This window comes from Anomaloglossus baeobatrachus, chromosome 2, assembly GCF_048569485.1.
Source record: "Anomaloglossus baeobatrachus isolate aAnoBae1 chromosome 2, aAnoBae1.hap1, whole genome shotgun sequence".
Lineage (NCBI taxonomy): Eukaryota > Metazoa > Chordata > Amphibia > Anura > Aromobatidae > Anomaloglossus > Anomaloglossus baeobatrachus.
In genome coordinates this window covers 708169414-708190734 of record NC_134354.1, presented here as the reverse complement: position 1 = coordinate 708190734, position 21321 = coordinate 708169414, and the positions used below count along the sequence as shown (strand labels likewise).

The following is a 21321-nucleotide window of genomic DNA, read 5'->3' as shown; positions in this document are numbered from 1 at the left end:
CGTGTTTTTTTTTTCTTTCTATATTTCCGTTTGATTTCTATGTGTATTCTATATGTTTGTGTGTGAATGCGATATGTGTGTATTGTATGTCTGTTATGTGTGTGAATACTCTGCTTTGCTTCCTCTTCCTGTCTTGACATCACTTCCCTGGAAACCGCAGGCAGCAATGTACATTACCGCAGATAAACCGCGAAATACCGGAGGGAATAACGCAGGAAAACGCAATGAATCGCACAGAATTTTCTACCTGCATTATTCCCTGTGGGATTTCACGATTACATTGCAGGCAATGGAGTGAAATCCCGCAGCTACCTGCGGAAAAGAAGTGACATGCAATCGTTTTTGCTGCGGGAATCCCGCAGCAAAACATGCAGCTGTCAAATTCCGCATAGTGCGCACAGCATTTTTTTTTCCCAAAGGTTTTTCTGGTGAATCACTGCAGAGATATTATGAACATTTTCTGCAGCGAAACATGCAGCAAAACCGCAGGAAATCCGCGACAAAAACCGGCAAGTGCGCACAGGGCCTAATGATTCGTCTGGAGACCAGACTAGTCTGGCACTGTCCCTGGCTGGTTCTTTGTGTCTTCAAAGTATCCGCCAGCTAAGTGTGAGGTGACTGTTAGGATAGCGGGGGGACAGGGGCTCCCATGCTGTCCCCCATGCTAGTGGACCCTAGGTTATTCCTAATCTAAGGGTTACTCCTGATGGTGGAGATGTCTGACTCTCGTTCCTGGCTATGCTCCTGACCAGTTCTATTCTGATACCTCCCCCTCGCACCAGGGAAGAATGGGGCAGGAGTGTGATTGAAAACAGATAAAGACAGACAATGGAAAATCAAAACTCTGACACCCTGCACACACAGGAATAAACCATTAGAGTCTCAGGAGTAAAGCAAGAGCAGGAAGGTAACAACAAAAAGGCAGCAAAGGTTAATTCCACAACCGCACTCGGCAACAAGTATAACAACCACCATATAGTCTAGATCACAACCCCTCACCAGACTAGCTAAGATAAGCTATAGCTGGCATAGGTGGAACAATGTAGCCAGCATTTATAGGAGGGGAGCAGATGTGATTGGCTTCCCCACAACATGTGATCAAAGGAGACTAAGAAGCAGACTATCGGGGATTAACTCTTGCTAGCCTATGAATTTCCACTTCAGGTCGACACCCGAGTCAAGTCCTGCGCTGCCTATGGGCCACCTCTTCAGTGCTGCTCAGGTGATTGACAGGTCTCGCGCAATATAAATGCAAGGATGTTTCACCCACTTGCAGCGGGTCTGGTCTTCAGCCTATGGTCACAATCTAGATCTTCAAAATATATTTTTTTCTGAAATGCACTGGCGTTTCGGAGAATAATAGAACGTCTGCAGTTGTTCATGCTGCTCACTGTTTGTGCAGCATGCATCACCCCTTTTAAAAGCCACATTAGAATAGTTGTATAAAAAAACTTAAAAATAAAATTAGTATTTTATGAGTCCAGCTAGGAAAACCTTAAAACAGATTACACAGCTGTTCTGACTTGGATTTACACACCAGTACATCAGCTTCATCAGGTCTAAGATATTTATTTTACACTAGAAGGTGGCCCGATTCTACGCATCGGGTATTCTAGAATTTACGTATTGTGTAGTTCATGTATGATTTTTGTTATAGATATATATATATATATATAATATATATATATATATATAATATATTGTGAGGTAGCACGGTCGGCTGCGCAGCAGAAGACACGGGATCCAGGCATTAAGGTTCACAGCACACGGTTTTAATGTCCAAACAAAAGTCCACAACAATATACATGTGCCTCTCCAGCAGAGAGCTCAGGGAGTTGTGTTCACTCCCCCACACCCGGCACACCTGCCCTTGTTCCTGATTCTATTTAACCCTTCCTTCAGCCTGTAGGGAAACAGCATTAACCCTAGAGTGGATTTACTTTCTATCATGGAGTGAGCACAACCGGGGCGAGACATACCGGCCGTCATAGATAACCCCGGTCACAGTCTCACATACCCCCCCCCTCAGTTCAAGCGTGCGGGGTTGAACTCCCGCCATCAAACACGGGCCGCGGGACAAGGCATCGGCGTTGCCCTGCAACCTACCGGCCCTATGTTCAACCGTAAACCGGAAGTTCTGCAGAGAAAGGAACCACCGGGTAACCCGGGCATTCCGTTCCTTGGCGGACCTCATCCAGACCAGTGGAGAGTGATCCGTCACCAAGCGAAACTGCCGTCCCAGCAGGTAATAGCGTAGGGACTCCAAGGCCCACTTGATCGCCAGGCACTCCTTCTCCACTACGCTATAATTCCGCTCGGGAGGGGTGAGCTTCCTACTTAAGAAGGTGACGGGGTGTTCCTCCCCCTGAACCACCTGAGACAGCACTGCCCCCAGGCCGACCTCTGAGGCGTCAGTCTGTACTATGAACTCCTTCCGGAAATCAGGGTGTACGAGAATGGGCTGTCCGCACAGGACCCCCTTCAGGGCCCGGAAGGAGTCCTCGGCCTGCGGAGTCCAGCGCACCATGACGGACTTCTTGCCTTTGAGAAGGTCCGTCAAGGGGGCTGATAGTCCCGCAAAATCCTTTACAAACCTCCTGTAGTACCCCACGATACCCAGGAAGGCCCTAACCTGCTTCGTGGTCAGGGGTCTAGGCCACTTCTGGATCGCCTCAACCTTGTTAATTTGGGGCTTAATCACTCCTTGGCCTATCACGTAGCCCAAGTAGCGGGCTTCCGTGAGTCCCAACGCACATTTCTTGGGATTGGCTGTCAATCCGGCTGTTCGAAGCGCGTCCACCACCGCTTGTACCTGTTCCAAGTGGGTCTGCCAATCAGAGCTGTAAATAATGTCATCAAGGTACGCTGATGCATACGCCTGGTGGGGTTCCAGCACTAAGTCCATCAACCTCTGGAACGTGGCCGGAGCGCCATGTAACCCAAAAGGCAAGACAACATAGTGGAAGAGACCCTCCGGCGTAACAAAAGCGGTTTTCTCCTTGGCGGACTCCGTCAGTGGCACCTGCCAGTACCCCTTGGTCAGGTCGAGCGTGGTAAAATACCGCGCCTGTCCCAGCCTATCAATCAGCTCATCCACCCTGGGCATGGGGTAGAGATCGAACTTGGATATTTCGTTCAATCTCCTAAAGTCATTGCAGAACCTTAAGGAGCCATCGGGTTTTGGTATTAGGACAATCGGACTAGCCCATTCACTCCGGGATTTTTCGATGACCCCCAGGCGTAACATTGTCTTTACTTCCTCCGATATGGCTTGTCGTCGAGCCTCCGGTACCCGGTATGACTTCAGGCGTACCTTCAAGTGGGGCTCGGTGACAATATCATGTCGTATCAGACTGGTCCTACCGGGCAGCTCGGATAAGACATCGGGGTTCTGCTGAACCAACCGTCTGGCCTCTCGCCTCTGAGTCTTGGTGAGGGCTTCTCCAATCCTTACTTCCGGTTCGTCCTCTCCGGAGGTCGCTGGAGCCGGAGGTGAACGACCCGAAGAGGAGGGAGATGGGGAAAAAACAGCCATCAGGCTTTCCCGTTCCTGCCAAGGTTTTAATAGGTTGACATGGTATATTTGTTCAGGTTTCCGCCTACCGGGCTGCAATACTTTATAGTTAACCACCCCGACTCTTTCCTTTATCTCGTAGGGACCTTTCCACTGAGCCAGGAATTTACTCTCCGCCGTGGGGATTAATACCAACACCCGATCCCCGGGTTTAAAGGTCCGCACGGTGGCTTGTCTATTGTAGCGGCCGCTTTGCGCGGCCTGAGCCTCCTGTAAATGCTCCTTCACAATTGGCATGACCGCGCTTATGCGGTTCTGCATACCCAAAATGTGTTCAATCACACTTTTATGGGGGGTGGGCTCTTGCTCCCATGTTTCCTTTGCCAGGTCCAACAATCCCCGGGGATGTCGCCCGTATAACAATTCAAAAGGCGAAAACCCCGTGGATGCCTGTGGCACCTCACGGATGGCAAACATCAAATAGGGAAGCATCATATCCCAGTCTTTCCCGTCTTTTGCAATGACCCTTTTGAGCATGGTTTTCAGGGTTTTATTGAAACGCTCGACTAAACCGTCCGTTTGAGGATGATACACAGACGTACGCAACTGCTTGATCTGGAGTAGCCGGCATAGCTCTTTGGTCACTTTAGACATGAATGGGGTCCCCTGATCCGTAAGGATCTCCTTGGGCAACCCCACCCGGCAGAACACAGCAAACAACTCCCGAGCTATAAGCTTTGCTGCAGTATGTCTGAGAGGTATCGCCTCGGGATACCGGGTGGCATAGTCAACGATCACTAGGATGTGTTGGTGCCCTCGAGCGGACTTTACGAGGGGCCCCACCAGATCCATCCCTATCCGTTCAAAAGGGACTTCTATAATGGGTAACGGTACCAACGGACTGCGAAAATGGGTCAGGGGTGCGGTAAGCTGACACTCCGGGCAGGTTTCGCAGAACCGTTTTACCTCCCCAAAAACCCCGGGCCAATAGAACCTTTGCAATATTCGCTCCTGCGTTTTCTTGACCCCTAGGTGGCCACTCATCAGGTGTTTATGAGCCAAGTCGAGGACCCACCGACGATGCGGCTGGGGCACCACCAACTGCTCTACCCCCACGCCCCGTATTTCATCTACCCGGTAGAGTAAATCCTGCTTAAGAGCGAAATGGGGGTACCTTACCTGGGCACCGGGCAGCTGTGCCACCCCGTCAATTACTGTCACCCGACTCCGGGCATGTATTAATGTAGGGTCCTGGAGTTGGGCAGTCCCAAACGTATCCGGGGACGCCTCCAACTCCGGGATGGGTTCGACCGTCTCAGCCTCTCCTGCCAATACCTCTAGGGGCGACCTATCGGGTTCACATTCTGTCCCTATCATGGGGACCCCTACGGCAGGTGTCCCGGATTCAGGATTGTAGGGCTCAGGTCCCGGACTGACCAATATCTGAGGAGACTTAGGGGGTCCCTTCCATAAAGTCCAAAAATAGGGCAGATCCCTTCCTAGGATCACGTCATAGGGAAGAGTGTTAAGAAGTCCCACCTCATGTTGCACCTGACCGCAAGGTGCTGTGATGGTGACAATCCCTGTGGGATAGTCTCGGCGGTCCCCATGTATGCAAACCACCCCCACGGTACGTCCTGTGGCCTTTACTTTAGCCCTCAAGGTGGATCGCACAAGGGTCACTAAGCTTCCGGAATCCAACAATCCTGTAACCGGACATCCATTCACCTGTATTTGGCACAAGTGGGGCTCCATCTCTGGGGAGACCAGGTCAGCGGTACACACCACCTGAGCATACATTGAACCCCGCCGGGTAACCCCACAATCCATGGGCTCCGTGGTGAGTGGACACTGGGCTTCCATATGCCCCACCCGCTGGCATCGCCAACATCTAATGGGGACGGAAACCCCCTTGACGGGTTGTCGTTTAGGGTACAGAACCTTCCGGACCTCAGGAATGGCGGCCGCGGCCTCATATGGGACGGTAGGGGACTCCTGCACCGTTGTCAGCGGGGGGTCCTTGGCCCTAGGCTTGGAGGGGCCGGACCGACGGGCGGTAAGCAAAGTCTCAGTGTCCCGTATCAAGTCCTGCGTAGCCACATGCCGCTCTACCAGGGACACTAATTGGTCGAGGGTACTCGGGTCACCCTGTCCTACCCACCGTTGAACGGTGACGGGTAAAGTGCGCACAAAACGATCCACTACTACCCTTTCCACCATTTGCGCCGGGCTCAGAGTGTCAGGCTGCAACCACTTTTTTACAAGATGCAACAAGTCATAGGCCTGGGAGCGTACGGGTTTGGCTTCCTCATAGAACCACTGATTTACCCGCTGAGCCCGTACATAGGTATTCACCCCCAGCCGAGCCAGTATTTCGGCTTTTAGGGTCACATAGTCAATGGCGTCCTCGGTACAGAGGTCCAGGTACGCTTTTTGGGGTTCCCCCGTCAGATAGGGCGACAATACCTCAGCCCACTGGGGGGGTCGGCAGCTTTTCCCTCTCGGCCACCCGCTCAAACACCGCCAGGAACGCTTCCACATCATCCCCCGGGGTCATCTTTTGCAACGCTTGTCTCACCGCTTTCCGGACGCTGCCGTCGTCACCCGGTCCCGGGGTTGTTGCTGCTGGTCCGGCACGGATCGACTTGGCCAGGAGAACCATCTGTTCTTGGTGCCTTTTTTCCTGCGCTTGCAAGGATTGCTGCTGACGTTCCAACGCCCGGAGCAGGTGTGCATTGGTCTGTTGCTGCTGTGCATTAGCCTCTTGTAGCTGTGCATTGGTCTGTTGCTGCTGCCTTAGTATGTCCTCCATGGCGTCACCGGGTTTGGGCTGTAGTATAGCCGCTCGAATCCAGGACATGTGCTGCTGGGTCACCAGGGATGGATGCTACACCTCACCGGCTGTCATGCCCGCCGATTCTCCACCATATGTGAGGTAGCACGGTCGGCTGCGCAGCAGAAGACACGGGATCCAGGCATTAAGGTTCACAGCACACGGTTTTAATGTCCAAACAAAAGTCCACAACAATATACATGTGCCTCTCCAGCAGAGAGCTCAGGGAGTTGTGTTCACTCCCCCACACCCGGCACACCTGCCCTTGTTCCTGATTCTATTTAACCCTTCCTTCAGCCTGTAGGGAAACAGCATTAACCCTAGAGTGGATTTACTTTCTATCATGGAGTGAGCACAACCGGGGCGAGACATACCGGCCGTCATAGATAACCCCGGTCACAGTCTCACAATATATATATATATATATATATATATATATATATATATATATATATATATATATATATATATATATATATATGATATAGATGTTGTTGTGTGTAGTTACCAAGTGTTTGTGTAGGGCGCTGTACATGTTCTGGGTGTTGTCTGGGTGTGGCGGGGGGTGAGAGCGGTGTTGTATGTGTGTTGCGGTGTTTGTGGAGCGCTGTGTGTCTGTCGCGTTGTGTGTGTGTGTGTTGCGCGGTTTGTGTGGGTGTGGTGTGTTTTGGGGGGAGGTATGTTTTGTGCAATGTGTGTGTTGTGCGGTATGTGCGTATATTTATGTATGCCGCGGTGTTTGTGTGTTGGGTGTTGTCTGTGTGTGTGGGTGTCTGTGTATGGCGGTGTTTGTGGTTCCCTGTGTGTGTGTGTGTGTGTGTGTTGGGGGGAGGTGTGCACCTCCCATCGTACTGCATCCCCCATGCTGCGCACCCCTCATCGTGCCCCATCCCCTATGCTGCGCATTCCCCATCGTGCTCCATCCCCCATGCTGCGCACCCCCCATCGTGCTACATCCCCCATGCTGCGCACTCCCCATCGTGCTACATCCCCCATGCTGCGCACTCCCCATCGTGCTACATCCCCCATGCTGCGCACCCCCCATCGTGCTCCATCCGCCATGCTGCGCACTCCCCATCGTGCTACTTCCCCCATGCTGCGCACTCCCCATCGTGCTACATCCCCCATGCTGCGCACTCCCCATCGTGCTACATCCCCCATGCTGCGCACCCCCCATCGTGCTACATCCCCCATCGTGCTACATCCCCCATCGTGCTACATCCCCCATGCTGCGCATTCCCCATCGTGCTACATCCCCCATGCTGCGCACCCGCCATCGTGCTCCATCCGCCATGCTGCGCACTCCCCATCGTGCTACATCCCCCATGCTGCGCACTCCCCATCGTGCTACATCCCCCATGCTACGCACCCCCCATCGTGCTACATCCCCCATGCTATAATAGTTCTCCTATTATACTCAGAGAGGAGTATAATAGGAGGACTGTAATAGGAGGAGTAGTCCTGGGGGGAGAGGAGTATAATGCGGGCTCCCTGCACATGCGTACCGGGAGCCGGTGTACGCTGGTAACTATGATACACATCGGGTAACCAAGGGACCTTAGTTACCCGATGTGTATAATGGTTACCAGCGTTCACGGGCTCCGTCAAGATCCCAGCATCGCAAGGTTATGTCTGGCGCTGCTGGGATCATGACGGAGCCGGTGTAGAAGCAAGCGATATCCCAGGATGTTGTGAGTGTGTGGATGTGATGTGTGAGGTGTGTGTGAGAGTGAGTGTGATCTGATGTGTGTGTGTGTACTCACCTGGGAGTCGGAGCTCCGTGTCAGTTGGGCCAGAGCGAGCGTGCATTGCGTGAGGGGGGTGGGGCCTGCAGAGAGCCGGGGCGAGAGGCCAATCCGTGTGGGGGGGGCGGGGCCATGGCGAGCCCAGCGGCCAATCAGCTTTGTGTCACCGTAAGGACACAATTTTGGAGCATGACAGACAGACAGACAGACAGACAGAATAAGGCAATTATATATATAGATTGTACGCATTTTGTATTGTTGACAGATCTGAGCAGTTTTTGAGACTCACTGATCAGTGCAAGAAGCATATAGTGACTGATAAATGAGAAAGAAACACATTTATCTAAGAAATATTGCAAAGTTTCTTTCTCCTGTGCTATGGATTTATGAAAAAGTGTAGATACTGTTTAACCCTTTACTAATGTATGAAGTAATGTTGTGTCATGTGTCTACTCACTTTCTTTGATGCGGGCTCAGGAGCTAAGCCTGCCTCTTTACCGGCAGATGACAGCTGTGTTACCCAGTTATCACCTGCCTCTTATTGCTGTGTGTGGAGTAGCGTCTTCCCCGACTACCAACCTGTTAAATGCTGCGGTCAGTCTGGGACAGTGGCATTTACAGTGCAGGGCCCTGCGGGTGCACTGTTGTAAACTCCCATCGAAGACCCCGCGTTGCGATTCTGTGGTGTGGATGGTTTCAACTCTAAAACATTTCCAGAATACGTCCTTTCCTCAATTCGCAATCTAAAAAAATGCTAGTGCATGCCCTCATAATCTCCCACCTGGATTACTGCAACATCCTCCTCTGTGGCCTCCATGCTAACCATTTTGCACCTCTCCAGTCCATCCTAAAATTCTGCTGCCCGACTGATCCACCGCTCTCCTCAATTCCACCCCGCTTCTCCTCTCTGCAAATCCCTCCATTGGCTCCCAATCCTCCCCGTTTCCAATTCAAACTACTAACACTGACCTACAAAGCCGTCCATAATCTGTCTCCTCCGTATATCTCCAAACTAATCTCCCGCTACACTCCAACACGTAATCTCCGGTCCTCCCAAGATCTCCTTCTCTCCTCCTCTCTCATTCGCTCCTTATGCAACCGCCTCCAAGACTTCTCCCGAACATCCCCTGTCCTCTGGAATCTGCTGCCGCAACACGTCAGACTATCTGCCACACTTGCAAGCTTCAAACGGAACTTGAAAACTCATCTGTTCCGGAATGCCTATAATCTCAAATGACCTCACTGCTTCACCACCACCAGAGCTACTGCTTCACCACCGCGCGGAGCCGCCTCACCACTGTGCGGAGCCGCTGCCCAATCAACACCCCACCGATTGTCTCCTTCCCAAAATCCTACAGAATATAAGCCCGCAAGGGCAGGGTCCTCTTCCCTCTGTACTAGTCTGTCTACTGTAACTTATATATGTATTCTGTATGTAACCCCTTCTCAAATACAGCACCATGGAATCAATGGTGCTCTATCAATAAATAATAATAATACCTGGGTTGTACAAAAGACCCCTGTGTGCCATGACTGTGCTCCTATGAACAGCAGCCCATGACATTCATAGGAGACAGTGATTTTTGCTGTACACAGCAATAATATGATACTGCTGTGTATAGTACATGCCATTAGACAATCACTGGTTCATGTCTCCTTAGGAAACAACAAAAATGCAGTGAAAAGTTAAAATGGTTTTTAAAAATATGGAAACAAAACTAGTAAAAAAACCTTAAGTTGAAATCACCCTCTCTTCCCCCATTAAAAATAAAGAAATCTGAAAAATACATAGGTGGTATCTCCACATCTGTAAAATGCTGATCTATCAAAATATAAAATGAAGTCCATAGATGAACACTGTAATAAGATAAAGATTGTAAATAGCAGAATTGTGTTTTGTCATCCGCTGCAGCAAAAAATGAGCCATAACAGATGATTAAAACATCGTATCTAGCTCAAATATCAATAAGTGTAAGTGGAATTGCGCTTTTATTTCTCAGTTTTGTTGCACTTGGATTTTCCGCTTCCCAGTACGGCACATGATAAAATGGATGGTGCCATTCAAAAGCCCAACTTGTCCTGCAACATCCAAGATCACATGTGGCTGTGTTCACATAAAAATAAAAAGTTATGGCTCTTGGAAGAAAGGGAGGAAAAAAGCAAAAGCATAAAAAAGAAAGAAAATCATATGATTGGGGAAGGGTTTATTTTCATTTTTGAATTGTTTTATAACAATTAGACGTCTTTGTCGAATGTACTTTCTTTTACTGGTCGAGTGAATATGTTATAGTGTGTAAATGAAATCCTGTTCTCTTCCGCTATATACAGTATTCACTTATAAGTCTGATGCTGTCCAGGAGCAAAACTTTCTCATTGATTTAGGTAATGTTCTACTGCCACCTAGTGACACTTTATTAAAGTGAACCAATCACCAGGATTTTCGCATATAAGCTAAAGCCAGGCTGAGTCTACATACCTGTAGTGGTCAGCTCGGATGTTTAGGTTTTGAAAACCAAGAAAGTGAAGTTTGTAAAATGAGCAGCTTCTTGAGTGACAGCAGCTGAGGATCAGATAATATATTCATAGTTATCCCCTCCCCCTGTTAGAATTAGCATAAGTATTATACAAACGATTCACTTTGTCTAGCAGGACCTGTGGTGAGGTCATACCCATGTGACCAGAAGGGGCAAGGCTTCAGCCACCAAAGCTGGATACCAGGTCACATGGGTATGACCTCACCACAGGTCCTGCTAGACAAAGTGAATCGTTTGTATTAGGCCTAAAGCCTGCTTTACACGTTGCAATTTCGTATACGATATTGTATGCCATCGTAACCGCCCCCATCAAATGTGTGGCACGTTCAATTTGTTGCACGTGCCTTACAAACGATTAACCCCCGTCACACGTACTTACCCTTCCATGCGACCTTGATGTGGGCGGCGAACATCCACTTCCTGGAATGGGAGGGACGTTCGGCGTCACATCGACGTCACGCGGCAGCCGGCCAATAGAAGCGGAGGGGCAGAGATGAGGGAGACGTAAATATCCCGCCCACCTCCTTCCTTCCGCATTGCCGGCGGGAGCCGCAGGACGCAGGTAAGATCTGTTCATCGTTCCCGGGGTGTCACATGGAGCAATGTGTGCTACCCCGGGTACGATGAACAATCTGACGTTCAATTCATGAGGAATGAACGACGTGTATGCGATGAATGTTTTAACGTTCAATCGCAATGGCACGTACCTGTCACACACTACAATGTACCTTACAATGCCGGATGTGCATCACTTACGACGTGACCCCGCCGACACATTGTAAGATACATTGCAGCGTGTAAAGCGGGCTTAAGCCACACAGCGAGAAAAATGGTGCGAGTGGAGTGCGATTAAAAAATCGCATTCATCTCAGACCAATATTAGCCTGTGTGTCAGCGCACATGAGCAATTATTTTCTCAGCCCTAATCGGACCGAGAAAACAATCGCAGCATGCTGTTACTGTAATGCGATCATTGTTTCTCTTGCACCCATTCAGGTCAATGGGGCGAGAGAAAAATCGCACTGCACTCACAGTACACCGGTGTCCTGCAAGTGCAGGGCGAGAATGGCAATAGCCGTCTACGGAGGAGAGAGGGAGATAAATCCCTCCCTCCCCTCCTCAGTGCCGCTCCAGCCCCCGCAGCTGAGGTCTGCTCGCATGGTCGGACCTCAGTCGCTTGGGACACTAACATGACACTCGGCTCTGCTGTACTGCCAGCGTGAGCCGAGTGTCATGCGAGGATCGCAGTAATCCCCGTGTGGCCCCAGCCTAATACTTATGCTAATTCTAATGGGGGGAGGAGATGACTATGAATATATGATCTGCTCCAGTGCAACTGTCACTCAAGAAGCTGCTCATTTTACAAACTTCACTTTCTTGGATTTCAAAACCTAAACATCTGAGCTACCACTACAGGTATGTATAGAATCAGCCTGGTAGTGCCAGTATAGCACTGGTTTTAGCTTATATGCGAAAATCCTGGTGATTTGTTCCCTTTAAACAGGATTCTAAGGGATAATTTCTGGTCGGAACTGCAGCGTTCATCATTATTCCTACATAGTTACATAGTTACATAGTTACTTAGGTTGAAAAAAGACCTAGGTCCATCTAGTTCAACCTTCCTCCACCAGTTCTATATTTAGTCACTAAGTCATTTATAACCAACAATGTTGTGTGTACTGAGGAAATCATCCAGCCCTTTTTTAAAAGCTGTTATAGTATCTGCCATTACTACCTCTTGTGGTAGGGCATTCCACAGTCTGACTGCTCTAACTGTAAAGAACCCTTTCCTATTTAGGTGTCGGAATCGCTTTTCTTCCACTCGCAGTGAGTGCCCCCTGGTCCTTAGTACTGTCTTTGGAAGAAATAAGTCATGTGCCAGTCCTTTATATTGACCACACATGTATTTATACATATAAATGAGATCTCCTCTGAGACGTCTTTTTTCTAAGCTAAACATATCTAACTTTTTCAACCTGTCATCATATGTGAGGCCTCCATTCCTTGTAATAGTCTAGTTGCCCGCCTTTGAACTGACTCTAACTTCTGAATGTCCTTTTTAAAATGTGGAGCCCAAAACTGGATCCCGTATTCCAGATGTGGCCTTACAAGTGATTTATAGAGGGGTAACAATACGTTGGGATCACGGGATCTAATCTCTCTTTTTATACACCCTAAAATTTTGTTTGCTTTAGCAGCTGCTGCTTGACATTGAGTGCTGCTGCTCAGCTTATTTGTAATGAGAATACCCAAGTCTTTCTCCTGTTCTGTTGTCCCGAGTTTACTTCCATTTAATGTATACGCAGCTATAGGATTACTCCGTCCTAGGTGCATTACTTTACATTTATCAACATTAAATCCATTTGCTCAGTATCTGCCCATTCTGACATCTTATCCAGATCTTTTTGTAATATTGTACTATCCAGGTCAGTTTTTAATATCCTACATAGTTTGGTGTCATCGGCAAAGACTGACACTGTACTATCAATCCCATCCACAAGGTCATTAATAAAGAGAGTAAAAAGAATCGGTCCAAGCACAGATCCCTGCGGCACCCCACTGCTGACTATAGCCCATTTAGAGAATGTACCATTTATGACTACTCTTTGTTTCCTATCTTTTAGCCAATTCCTTACCCAGTTGCATATTGTGTCCCCTAGTCCTTGCTTCTGGAGCTTTAGTATAAGGCTATTATGTGGTACAGTATCAAATGCCTTTGCAAAGTCCAAATAAATCACATCAGCTGCATTACCAAAATCCAGGTTTGAACTTACCCCCTCATAGAACCCCAACAGGTTGGTTAGACACGACTTATCTTTCATGAATCCATGCTGTTTGTCAGTTATCATATTATTTTCTGCAATATATTTTTGCATGTCATCCTTTAAAATGCCCTCAAAAACTTTGCATACTACTGATGTCAGGCTTACTGGACGGTAGTTGCCTGGATCTACCCTCTTACCTTTCTTAAATATCGGTACCACATCAGCAATCCTCCAATCCTGAGGCACCAACCCTGTTACAAGTGAGTCTAAAAAGATGAGATACAGCGGTCTGTCGATATCAGAGGTCAATTCCCTCAATATTCGTGGATGAATGCCATCTGGCCCTGGGGATTTGTCAATGTTTAATTTACTCAGACGTAGGCGTACTTCATCTTGTGTTAAATTAATTATATCGGGTGGTGGACTTTGATTTTTCACTTGTTGAATGATCCCTGGTACAGTCAGTTCCTTGGTGAATATAGATGAGAAGTGCCTATTTAATATCTCAGTCTTTTGTTTGTCCTCTATAACTAACTTGTTATTATATTTTAAGGGGCCAATACTATCCTTTGTTTTCCTTTTGGCATTAATGTATTTATAAAAGATTTTGGGATTTATTTTAATGTCCTTGGCGATTTTTGTTTCAGTAGCTAATTTTGCTTGTTTGATTTCTTTTTTACATTTCCTATTGATATCTTTAGACTCCTGAAATGCTATTTCTGTATTCTCAGCCTTTAAGATTTTAAATGCCCTTTGTTTTTGTTTTATTATACTTTGTACAGTCTTATTTATCCATAGTGGTTTCTTTTTATTCCTGGACATTTTATTACCAGAGGGTATACGTTTTTTACAGGACTCTAGTAGTATATCCTTAAACTTACCCCATTTATGTTCAGTATCCCCAGTTACCATGACTTTGTCCCAATCTACACATTTAAGCTCTTCCCTTAATTTGTTGAAATCAGCTTTCCTAAAATTCCAGGTTTTAGCATTCCCCCTTTGAAATGTTCTATTGAATATTACCGTATGTTGAAGCTTACCATATTATGATCGCTGGTGCCCAAGTGCTCCCGGACCTGTAGATCTGAAATTGTATCCGGTCTATTTGACAGGACCAGATCTAGCAAATTATCTCCCCTGGTCGGTTCACCTACCATCTGAGAGAGGAAATGGTCTTGAATGGTAGATAAGAACTTACAGCATTTAGCAGAACCAGAAGATTCTATATCCCACTGAATGTCTGGATAGTTGAAATCCCCCATAATAAGAACCCGCTTATTATTATTAGCTGCCTTTTCAATTTGTTCCAGCATTTCACCCTCTATTTGTTCAGGTATGTTAGGAGGCTTATAGCAAACTCCAATTAGCATTTTTCCATTATTCCCCTCCCCATGTACACCTTTGCCCTTAGGCCTCATTCACACATCAGTATTTGCCAATACCAGGAGCGTCTCCAAAACTCAGAGCAGGGGTCAATCTTACAATTATAGTTTTTCTCTGTAAGTTCCTTTCCTGTCTTTGGCAAACAAACACCGATACAAAAGTACAGATGTGTGAATGAGGCCTTACAGATTCATCTGTATTAGATCTTGGATGTATTCTGCATCTTGGACAGTTCATATTTTACATAATTGCTGGATGTTATGGCAGCGGCAATAACAATCTGCAGATTTTATCCAATATTATTGATATAAAACTTGTGTGTATAATAACATATACTGTGTTTGTGTATTGTGTTTTCATTTTTTTTTTTAAATTAATTTAATTAATTTTATATTTTTGCAGTCAACGATTAGAAATTCGAGCCCAGGTCGCAGACGCTTTCTTAGAAAAGTTTCAGCTCACGTCTGATGAAATAAATATCCTTCGAGGAACTCATGAAGGACCCTTAACAGAGGTAAAGAGTAAAGTTTGGGCAACGCTGAAATCCTAGTGATACTAGCAAGCCTTGGGTGACACGACACATTCTCCTATGGTGTCTCTTTACGACCTGCAACACACTGAGACACGGAGGCGCGCATGTTTCCAGCCAATCAACAGTCACTGATTGGCTGTAGCCTTCACAATACCATCAATGCAGACATCTACTCTGATGGAATACCGAAAGGTAGCTGATCAGTGACTGCTGATTGGCTGCAGCATTCACATGACATAACATCAATTATACATCCATTCTGACATGGGGTTTCAAGTAAGGCCTAAGTCACACGGCGAGAAAATAGGTGCGAGTGGAGTGCGATAGAACATCGCATTCCCCTCGGACCAATTCTAGCCTGTGTTTCAGCACACATGAGCGATTATTTTCTCAGCCCTAATCGGACTGAGAAAACAATCGCAGCATGCTGAGACTAATGCGAGACTCTTTCTCTCGCACCCATTCAAGTGAATGGGGCGAGAGAAAAATCGCACTGCACTCGCATTACACCGGTGTACTGCCAGTGCAGTGCGAGAATGGCAATAGCCGACTATGGAGGAGAAAGGGAGAGAAATCCCCCCCTCCCCTCCTCCATGCCAGCGCGCCCTCCGCAGCTGAGGTCCGCTCACATGATCGGACCTCAGATGCAGGCACACTCATATGACACTCGGCTCCTGCTGTGCTGCCAGCGCAAGCCGAGTCTCATGCGAGCATCGCAGTAGTGCCCCGTGTGGCCCCAGCCTTAGTATACCAGCCTCATCAGGCCTAATATATCTAATTACCTTAATAATATATGCAGCTTGCATTGTCAAATCTGGTGACAGATCCACTGTTCTGTTACTTGTCGACTAGTTGCAGCACCAACGAGCAGAAATAAGATTGTACTTCTGGGCTATAGGGTAAGGGTAATTCAGGACAAGGTTCAGATAAATAAAACAAAGTAAGGCTATGTGCCCACGTGTGTGCGCTCTGCACCGCAGCGTAATATCACTGCATGTGCGCTTCACAGCGCAGCTGAAAAGCTCCGTTCTGAAACTTTGGTGACTGCAGAATTCGTGCGCTCTGGATGCTGCCTCTCCCTATAGACAGAATGGAGACAGCATGCAGAGCGCACGAAAGAAGTGGCATGTTGCTTTTTAGAACGCAGCGATTTGGCATAATGCAAATCACTGCGTTCTAAAACGCAACGTGGGCATGGATTATGCACAATCTTCATAGATTGTGCTGGGGACACAGGACGCATGCATAAAGCAGCGTAACTGCATGCAATACGCACACGTGGGCACACAGCCTAATACAGGGTTGCTATATTCTTTCTATTATGTATAAAAGTTTACACATTAACATTGAAACAGCACAGCATTATTGGTGTTCAGCGGTTGTAATATTAATGGATTTTTCTGCTGCTTCTATACTTCTAAAAAGGAAATCTGTTAGTTACCCTAGGCAATCAGAGATGCTGCAGGCGAAGGGGGTGTAAGACCTATCCAAGGATACCTGTCTCGTCGCTATCTAGTGCACTTTTGCTCTTAAATTGGTCTATTATTCATAAGTAAATTAGTGCCCCAAAACAATCAGTGGGAGTATCTGCACTCACAGTGCTCATGTCCTCTCTACTTCTCCCCATTGGAGTCGTCCCCATGTCATGATTGACAATGGAGTCAGAAGCTCGTCTACATAAGTAGATTTCTACGTAAAGTCACCTCTATTCTCCACTGTCGATTAAGAAGCAGAGAATGTTGTCACTGACTGGGGATAAGGCAAGAGGAGTTGAGGACTAGAAGTGCACTTGTGCGCCCCCTGGTGCATTTTCAAGTCCTCCCGTGCACTTTGAGGTCCCCCCCCCCCCCGGTGCGCTTTCAGCCCCCCTTCCCCCACGGTGCGCTTTCAGGTCCCGCGCTTTCAGGTCCCTCTTTCCCCGGTGTGCTTTCAGGTGTCAACTCCCCTACCCCCCCTTCCCCCGGTGCGCTTTCAGGTGTCGTCCCCCCCCCGCCTCCTGCTGCACTTTCAGGTCTGTCCGCCCATCCCCCCGCCCACCCTCTTCACCAGTGCGCTTTCAGGTCCCCCACAACTGTTGTGCTTTCAGGTCCCCGGAACAGGTGGCAATGAAACAGGTATGCTTGGATAGGTTTTTGCACTGTTCTAGCCTCCATTATCTGTTTATCTAGCGGAAATATTACTGACCGGTTACCTGTTACGTAGCTGTATGTGGCAGCTGCATACATTTCTGGCTTGTTTCCCCATTCACTGAATCCACCTACTAATCCAATATCAGTCCCCTATCCTGGCCACAAGTGATATGTTCTCAGGTTACAATGTACCTTTTATAATATCTGATTGCACCTATTTTGGTTTGTGAACCTGCATCTTTTTTTTTTTTCTTGCTTTCAAGGAATTTTTCAAGGTACTGACAAAAGTCAAGCAAATTCACAACGATGTCAAACTACTCCTTCGAACCAACCAGCAAACTGCAGGGTAAGTGGTGGGTATACAGCTGGTGTCCTCCTTTTCCCGTCAGGTGTTCCTTGCATGTGGCTACTCTCCGAGTAAATTGCCTTTTTGTAATACCACATTTCTCCTGCAGTGGGCGCTGTAGTAAAAATGTGTACATTTACAGCTTTTGACTGTAAGTTAGGGAACACAGCCTATAGAAGAACAATGGTCTACCCCTCATTCTCTTATGTTAGACTTTCTGGTTTCCAGAATTCTCAGATGTCTGCAGGCCCATTATAATGATTGTTTTAGGTGCCCTTATTGATGTGGAGCGGACTTTGATGGAACTGTGTGGTCCGTGCTGAATTCATATAGATACATAGACTTGATAGGGTCAGACTCTCCTGGTTCATGAAGAGGTGCACGCTTCTTCATGAATCAAGTGCGTCCAACGAGTGGCGTGCGCCATTGTGCCCAAGACCAGGAATCTTACACCAGTTCCTGTAGTCTTACAGCAGTCCACAAGATTTCTGGCATAAGGAACACCATAGCTGACCACGAAATAGACAAGCTGTGGTGCCGCATCCACGTCGTGCACCCTCACTGCTGGGAAAGTGGACAAAGTTGCCACTTTTCAAAGCAATTTAAGCCAGAATTTTGGCAAATTGCTTTGATGAAATGGATCAGGGTTTCCTTTTCTAAGCTCTCAAAATTGTGTCTCTGCTGGAGAAGTATCTGTCGAATTTAATTAAACATTTTGAACCATTGCGCCCTTCGTTGATGTGATCCGTGGTCATAAATCCACTGAGAGGACCTGGAAAGAAGACTTGAGTTCCTTCCAGACTGTCATAGCATTCTCATCCTCGGGCAGCATGTATCCCACACTGGCTGTATAATTTCAGCCATGTCTGTTTGACTCTGAAATGCTGCGACTTTATGGGGCCAACTGCTTCTCCCCTCACTTGTCTTTCCCTATACATGCCTGCCGGGACAGACCCATCACTAGGCGGGAGGTGCTGGTGAGGAGAGGCCGCAAAACATCCGCCTGTCCAACTAGTCACCCGTGCGGTGTAGTCCCCGGCTGGATTTTATCTGAAAAGTCGCAGAGTCATATATACATGGTTGAAATCACACTGGAAGTGTTTGATTCATGCTACCTGTGGATCGGACACTATGTATAGGCCAACAGGAGTGCACCTGTCACCAAATGTTTTATTCTACTTTATTAAAGCATCAATTAATTACATTGTGTGTCTGGTTCAACATAAAGTATTTTATTTTTTATTACTTGTTTCTCCATTTTGTAGATATGGGCAATCAAAGTATTTGGCTCTTGAACAATTATTTTTTAAAGTACAAGTGGGCATTACTAGAGAGATTTCAGAGGTAGGGGTGGGGAAGGGGGGGTGTACTTCTTTCTCGCCAGTCATTAGCAGGCAGCAGCAACATAGTTACATAGGTTGAAAAAAGTCTTTGGTCCATGAAGTTCAACCTCTCTCCACCATTATTCATGTTTTGTCACTACATTTTTTATAACCCACAATGCCATTTGTTGTGAGGAAATTATCCAGTCCTTTTTTAAAGGTGCTATTTATATCAGGCTATGTGCGCACGTAGCGTTCTGTCCCTGCAGCACACGTGCACTTCAAATCGCTGCAGAAATTAAAGAAAAATAAGCCGATTCCATGCGCTCTGAGTGCAGCCCCTCCCATAGACAGAGCGGGGGATGCATGCAGAGCGCAGGAAAGAAGTGACATGTCACTTCTTAGAACGCGCACTTCAGGCAGCAGCCAAAGCGATGCGCTCTAATACGCCACATGCGCACGTCTCCTGCATAATCTTCATAGATTATGCTGGGGACGCAGGACGCATGCAGTTACGCTGCGGTGCAGATCGCAGCGTAACTGCATGCAAATACACAACGTGCACACATAGCCTTATAGTGTCTGCCTATACTACCTTTTGTGGCAGGGCATTCCACAGCCTGACTGCTCCAACTGTAAAGAATAGTGATGGGCGACCCGATTTTTTTTTTTTTTTTTTTAAATCCCTGTTTGGGACCGGAATTAATCTTGACTATCTGTCCGGATGCCGATCCCCATATAACTCTATTGGGACTTGAACACTGTGCTTTAAAATGGTGGTAGAAAGGGCTAGGCGGATTAGTGCAGGAATGTTATACCAAGTCTCCCATGTGGCTGTAACACTACTTTTGCGGCTGCTCATTATCCCTCATACATGGTTACGACTTCCACCAGCAGTCCTGGCGTCTCTGGTTGCGGTCAGACCCCAACCCTATGTGTCTGATTGCTTGGGATGATACACTCTGTCTGCGTATCTATAGTGGTGTTTAAATAAATTACAAAAATTAGCGTAGGGTCTTCCCATATTATGCTACCCCACACAGATAAACAATACAGCTACAGGCTGCAGCCCACAGCTAGGTGCTTATCTTGGCTGTGTATCAAAATAAGAGGGACCCTATTCTGCTTTTTTTAAAAAATTTTAAATTTTTTAAAAAAAACAGGCGTGCGGTCCCCCCAATTTTGATACCCAGCCATGATAAAGCCGACAGCTGGGGGCTTGTATTCTCAGGTTGGGGAGATCCATGGTTATTGAGGCCCCCCACAGCCTAAAAATTACAGCCTGCAGTCACCTGGAATTGTGGCATCTATTAGATGTCACAATCCTGGCACTTTATCCGGCTCTTTCCGATTGCCCTGGTGCGGCGGCAGTTGGGTAATATAAGAGGTTAATGACAACTCACAGCTGCCACTAAGCCCTTGATTAGTAATAGAAGACATCGAAGAGACCCCCCCTCATTACTAATCTGTAAGTGAAAAGAAATAAAGACAACCATCGAAAAATCCTTTATTTGAAGTAAAATATAAAAAACACACTTTCTCCAGTTTATTAACCCCAAACACCCAGTTCTGACAATACACAAGAGGTCCCATGATGATTCCAGCTCTGCTACATACTGAATTCACAGCGCACGGACACAGAACATGACCACACCCTGTGGGTTCACTCAGAGACTGACTGAGCTGCAGCTGTGAGCGGTGACTTCACTCACAATCACATCTAGAGGTTCCCACAGCCCTTCACCTCTAACCGCAGTAAACTAACCTCAGGTGACCTATTGAACCTTACCTCAGGTGAACTGAGTGCACAGACCTATATCTTCTGGCAGAAAACCACAATTTATTGCCAGAAGATGCAGATTTGTTGCAAGTATATGGTGTATAAATTTCAGCCCCAAATCTGCATCTCTTGGCAAAAAAACGCACAAAAGCGGTTTTCTGACAGGGGATGCAAATTTGGTGCTGCAGCAATTTTGCATCTCCTGGCAAAATATCACATTAATACCATATTTAAAGCGCATTGCGTTTTTATGCATGTTAATTTTTTTTCACTTACAGGTTAGTGATGGGGGTCTCATAAACTAGGGCTTAGTGGCAGCTGTGAGCTGTCATTAACCCCTTATATTACCCCGATTGCCACCGCACCAGGGCAATAGGGATGAGCCAGTTAAAGTTCCGGGATTGTTCCATCTAATGGATGCGAACATTCTGGGGCTGC

The 21321-nt window shown here is 47.3% G+C and overlaps 1 protein-coding gene across 1 annotated transcript in view; it reads left to right on the top strand.

Moving 5' to 3' along the window:
- Window positions 1-21321, top strand: part of COG6 (component of oligomeric golgi complex 6) — a 141350-nt gene that overhangs the window by 49991 nt on the left and 70038 nt on the right. The window contains exons 5-6 of the mRNA XM_075334594.1: window positions 15177-15288; window positions 17699-17781. Of these exons, the coding sequence (XP_075190709.1) occupies window positions 15177-15288; window positions 17699-17781 (195 nt within the window). The remainder of the gene's footprint in view (window positions 1-15176; window positions 15289-17698; window positions 17782-21321) is intronic.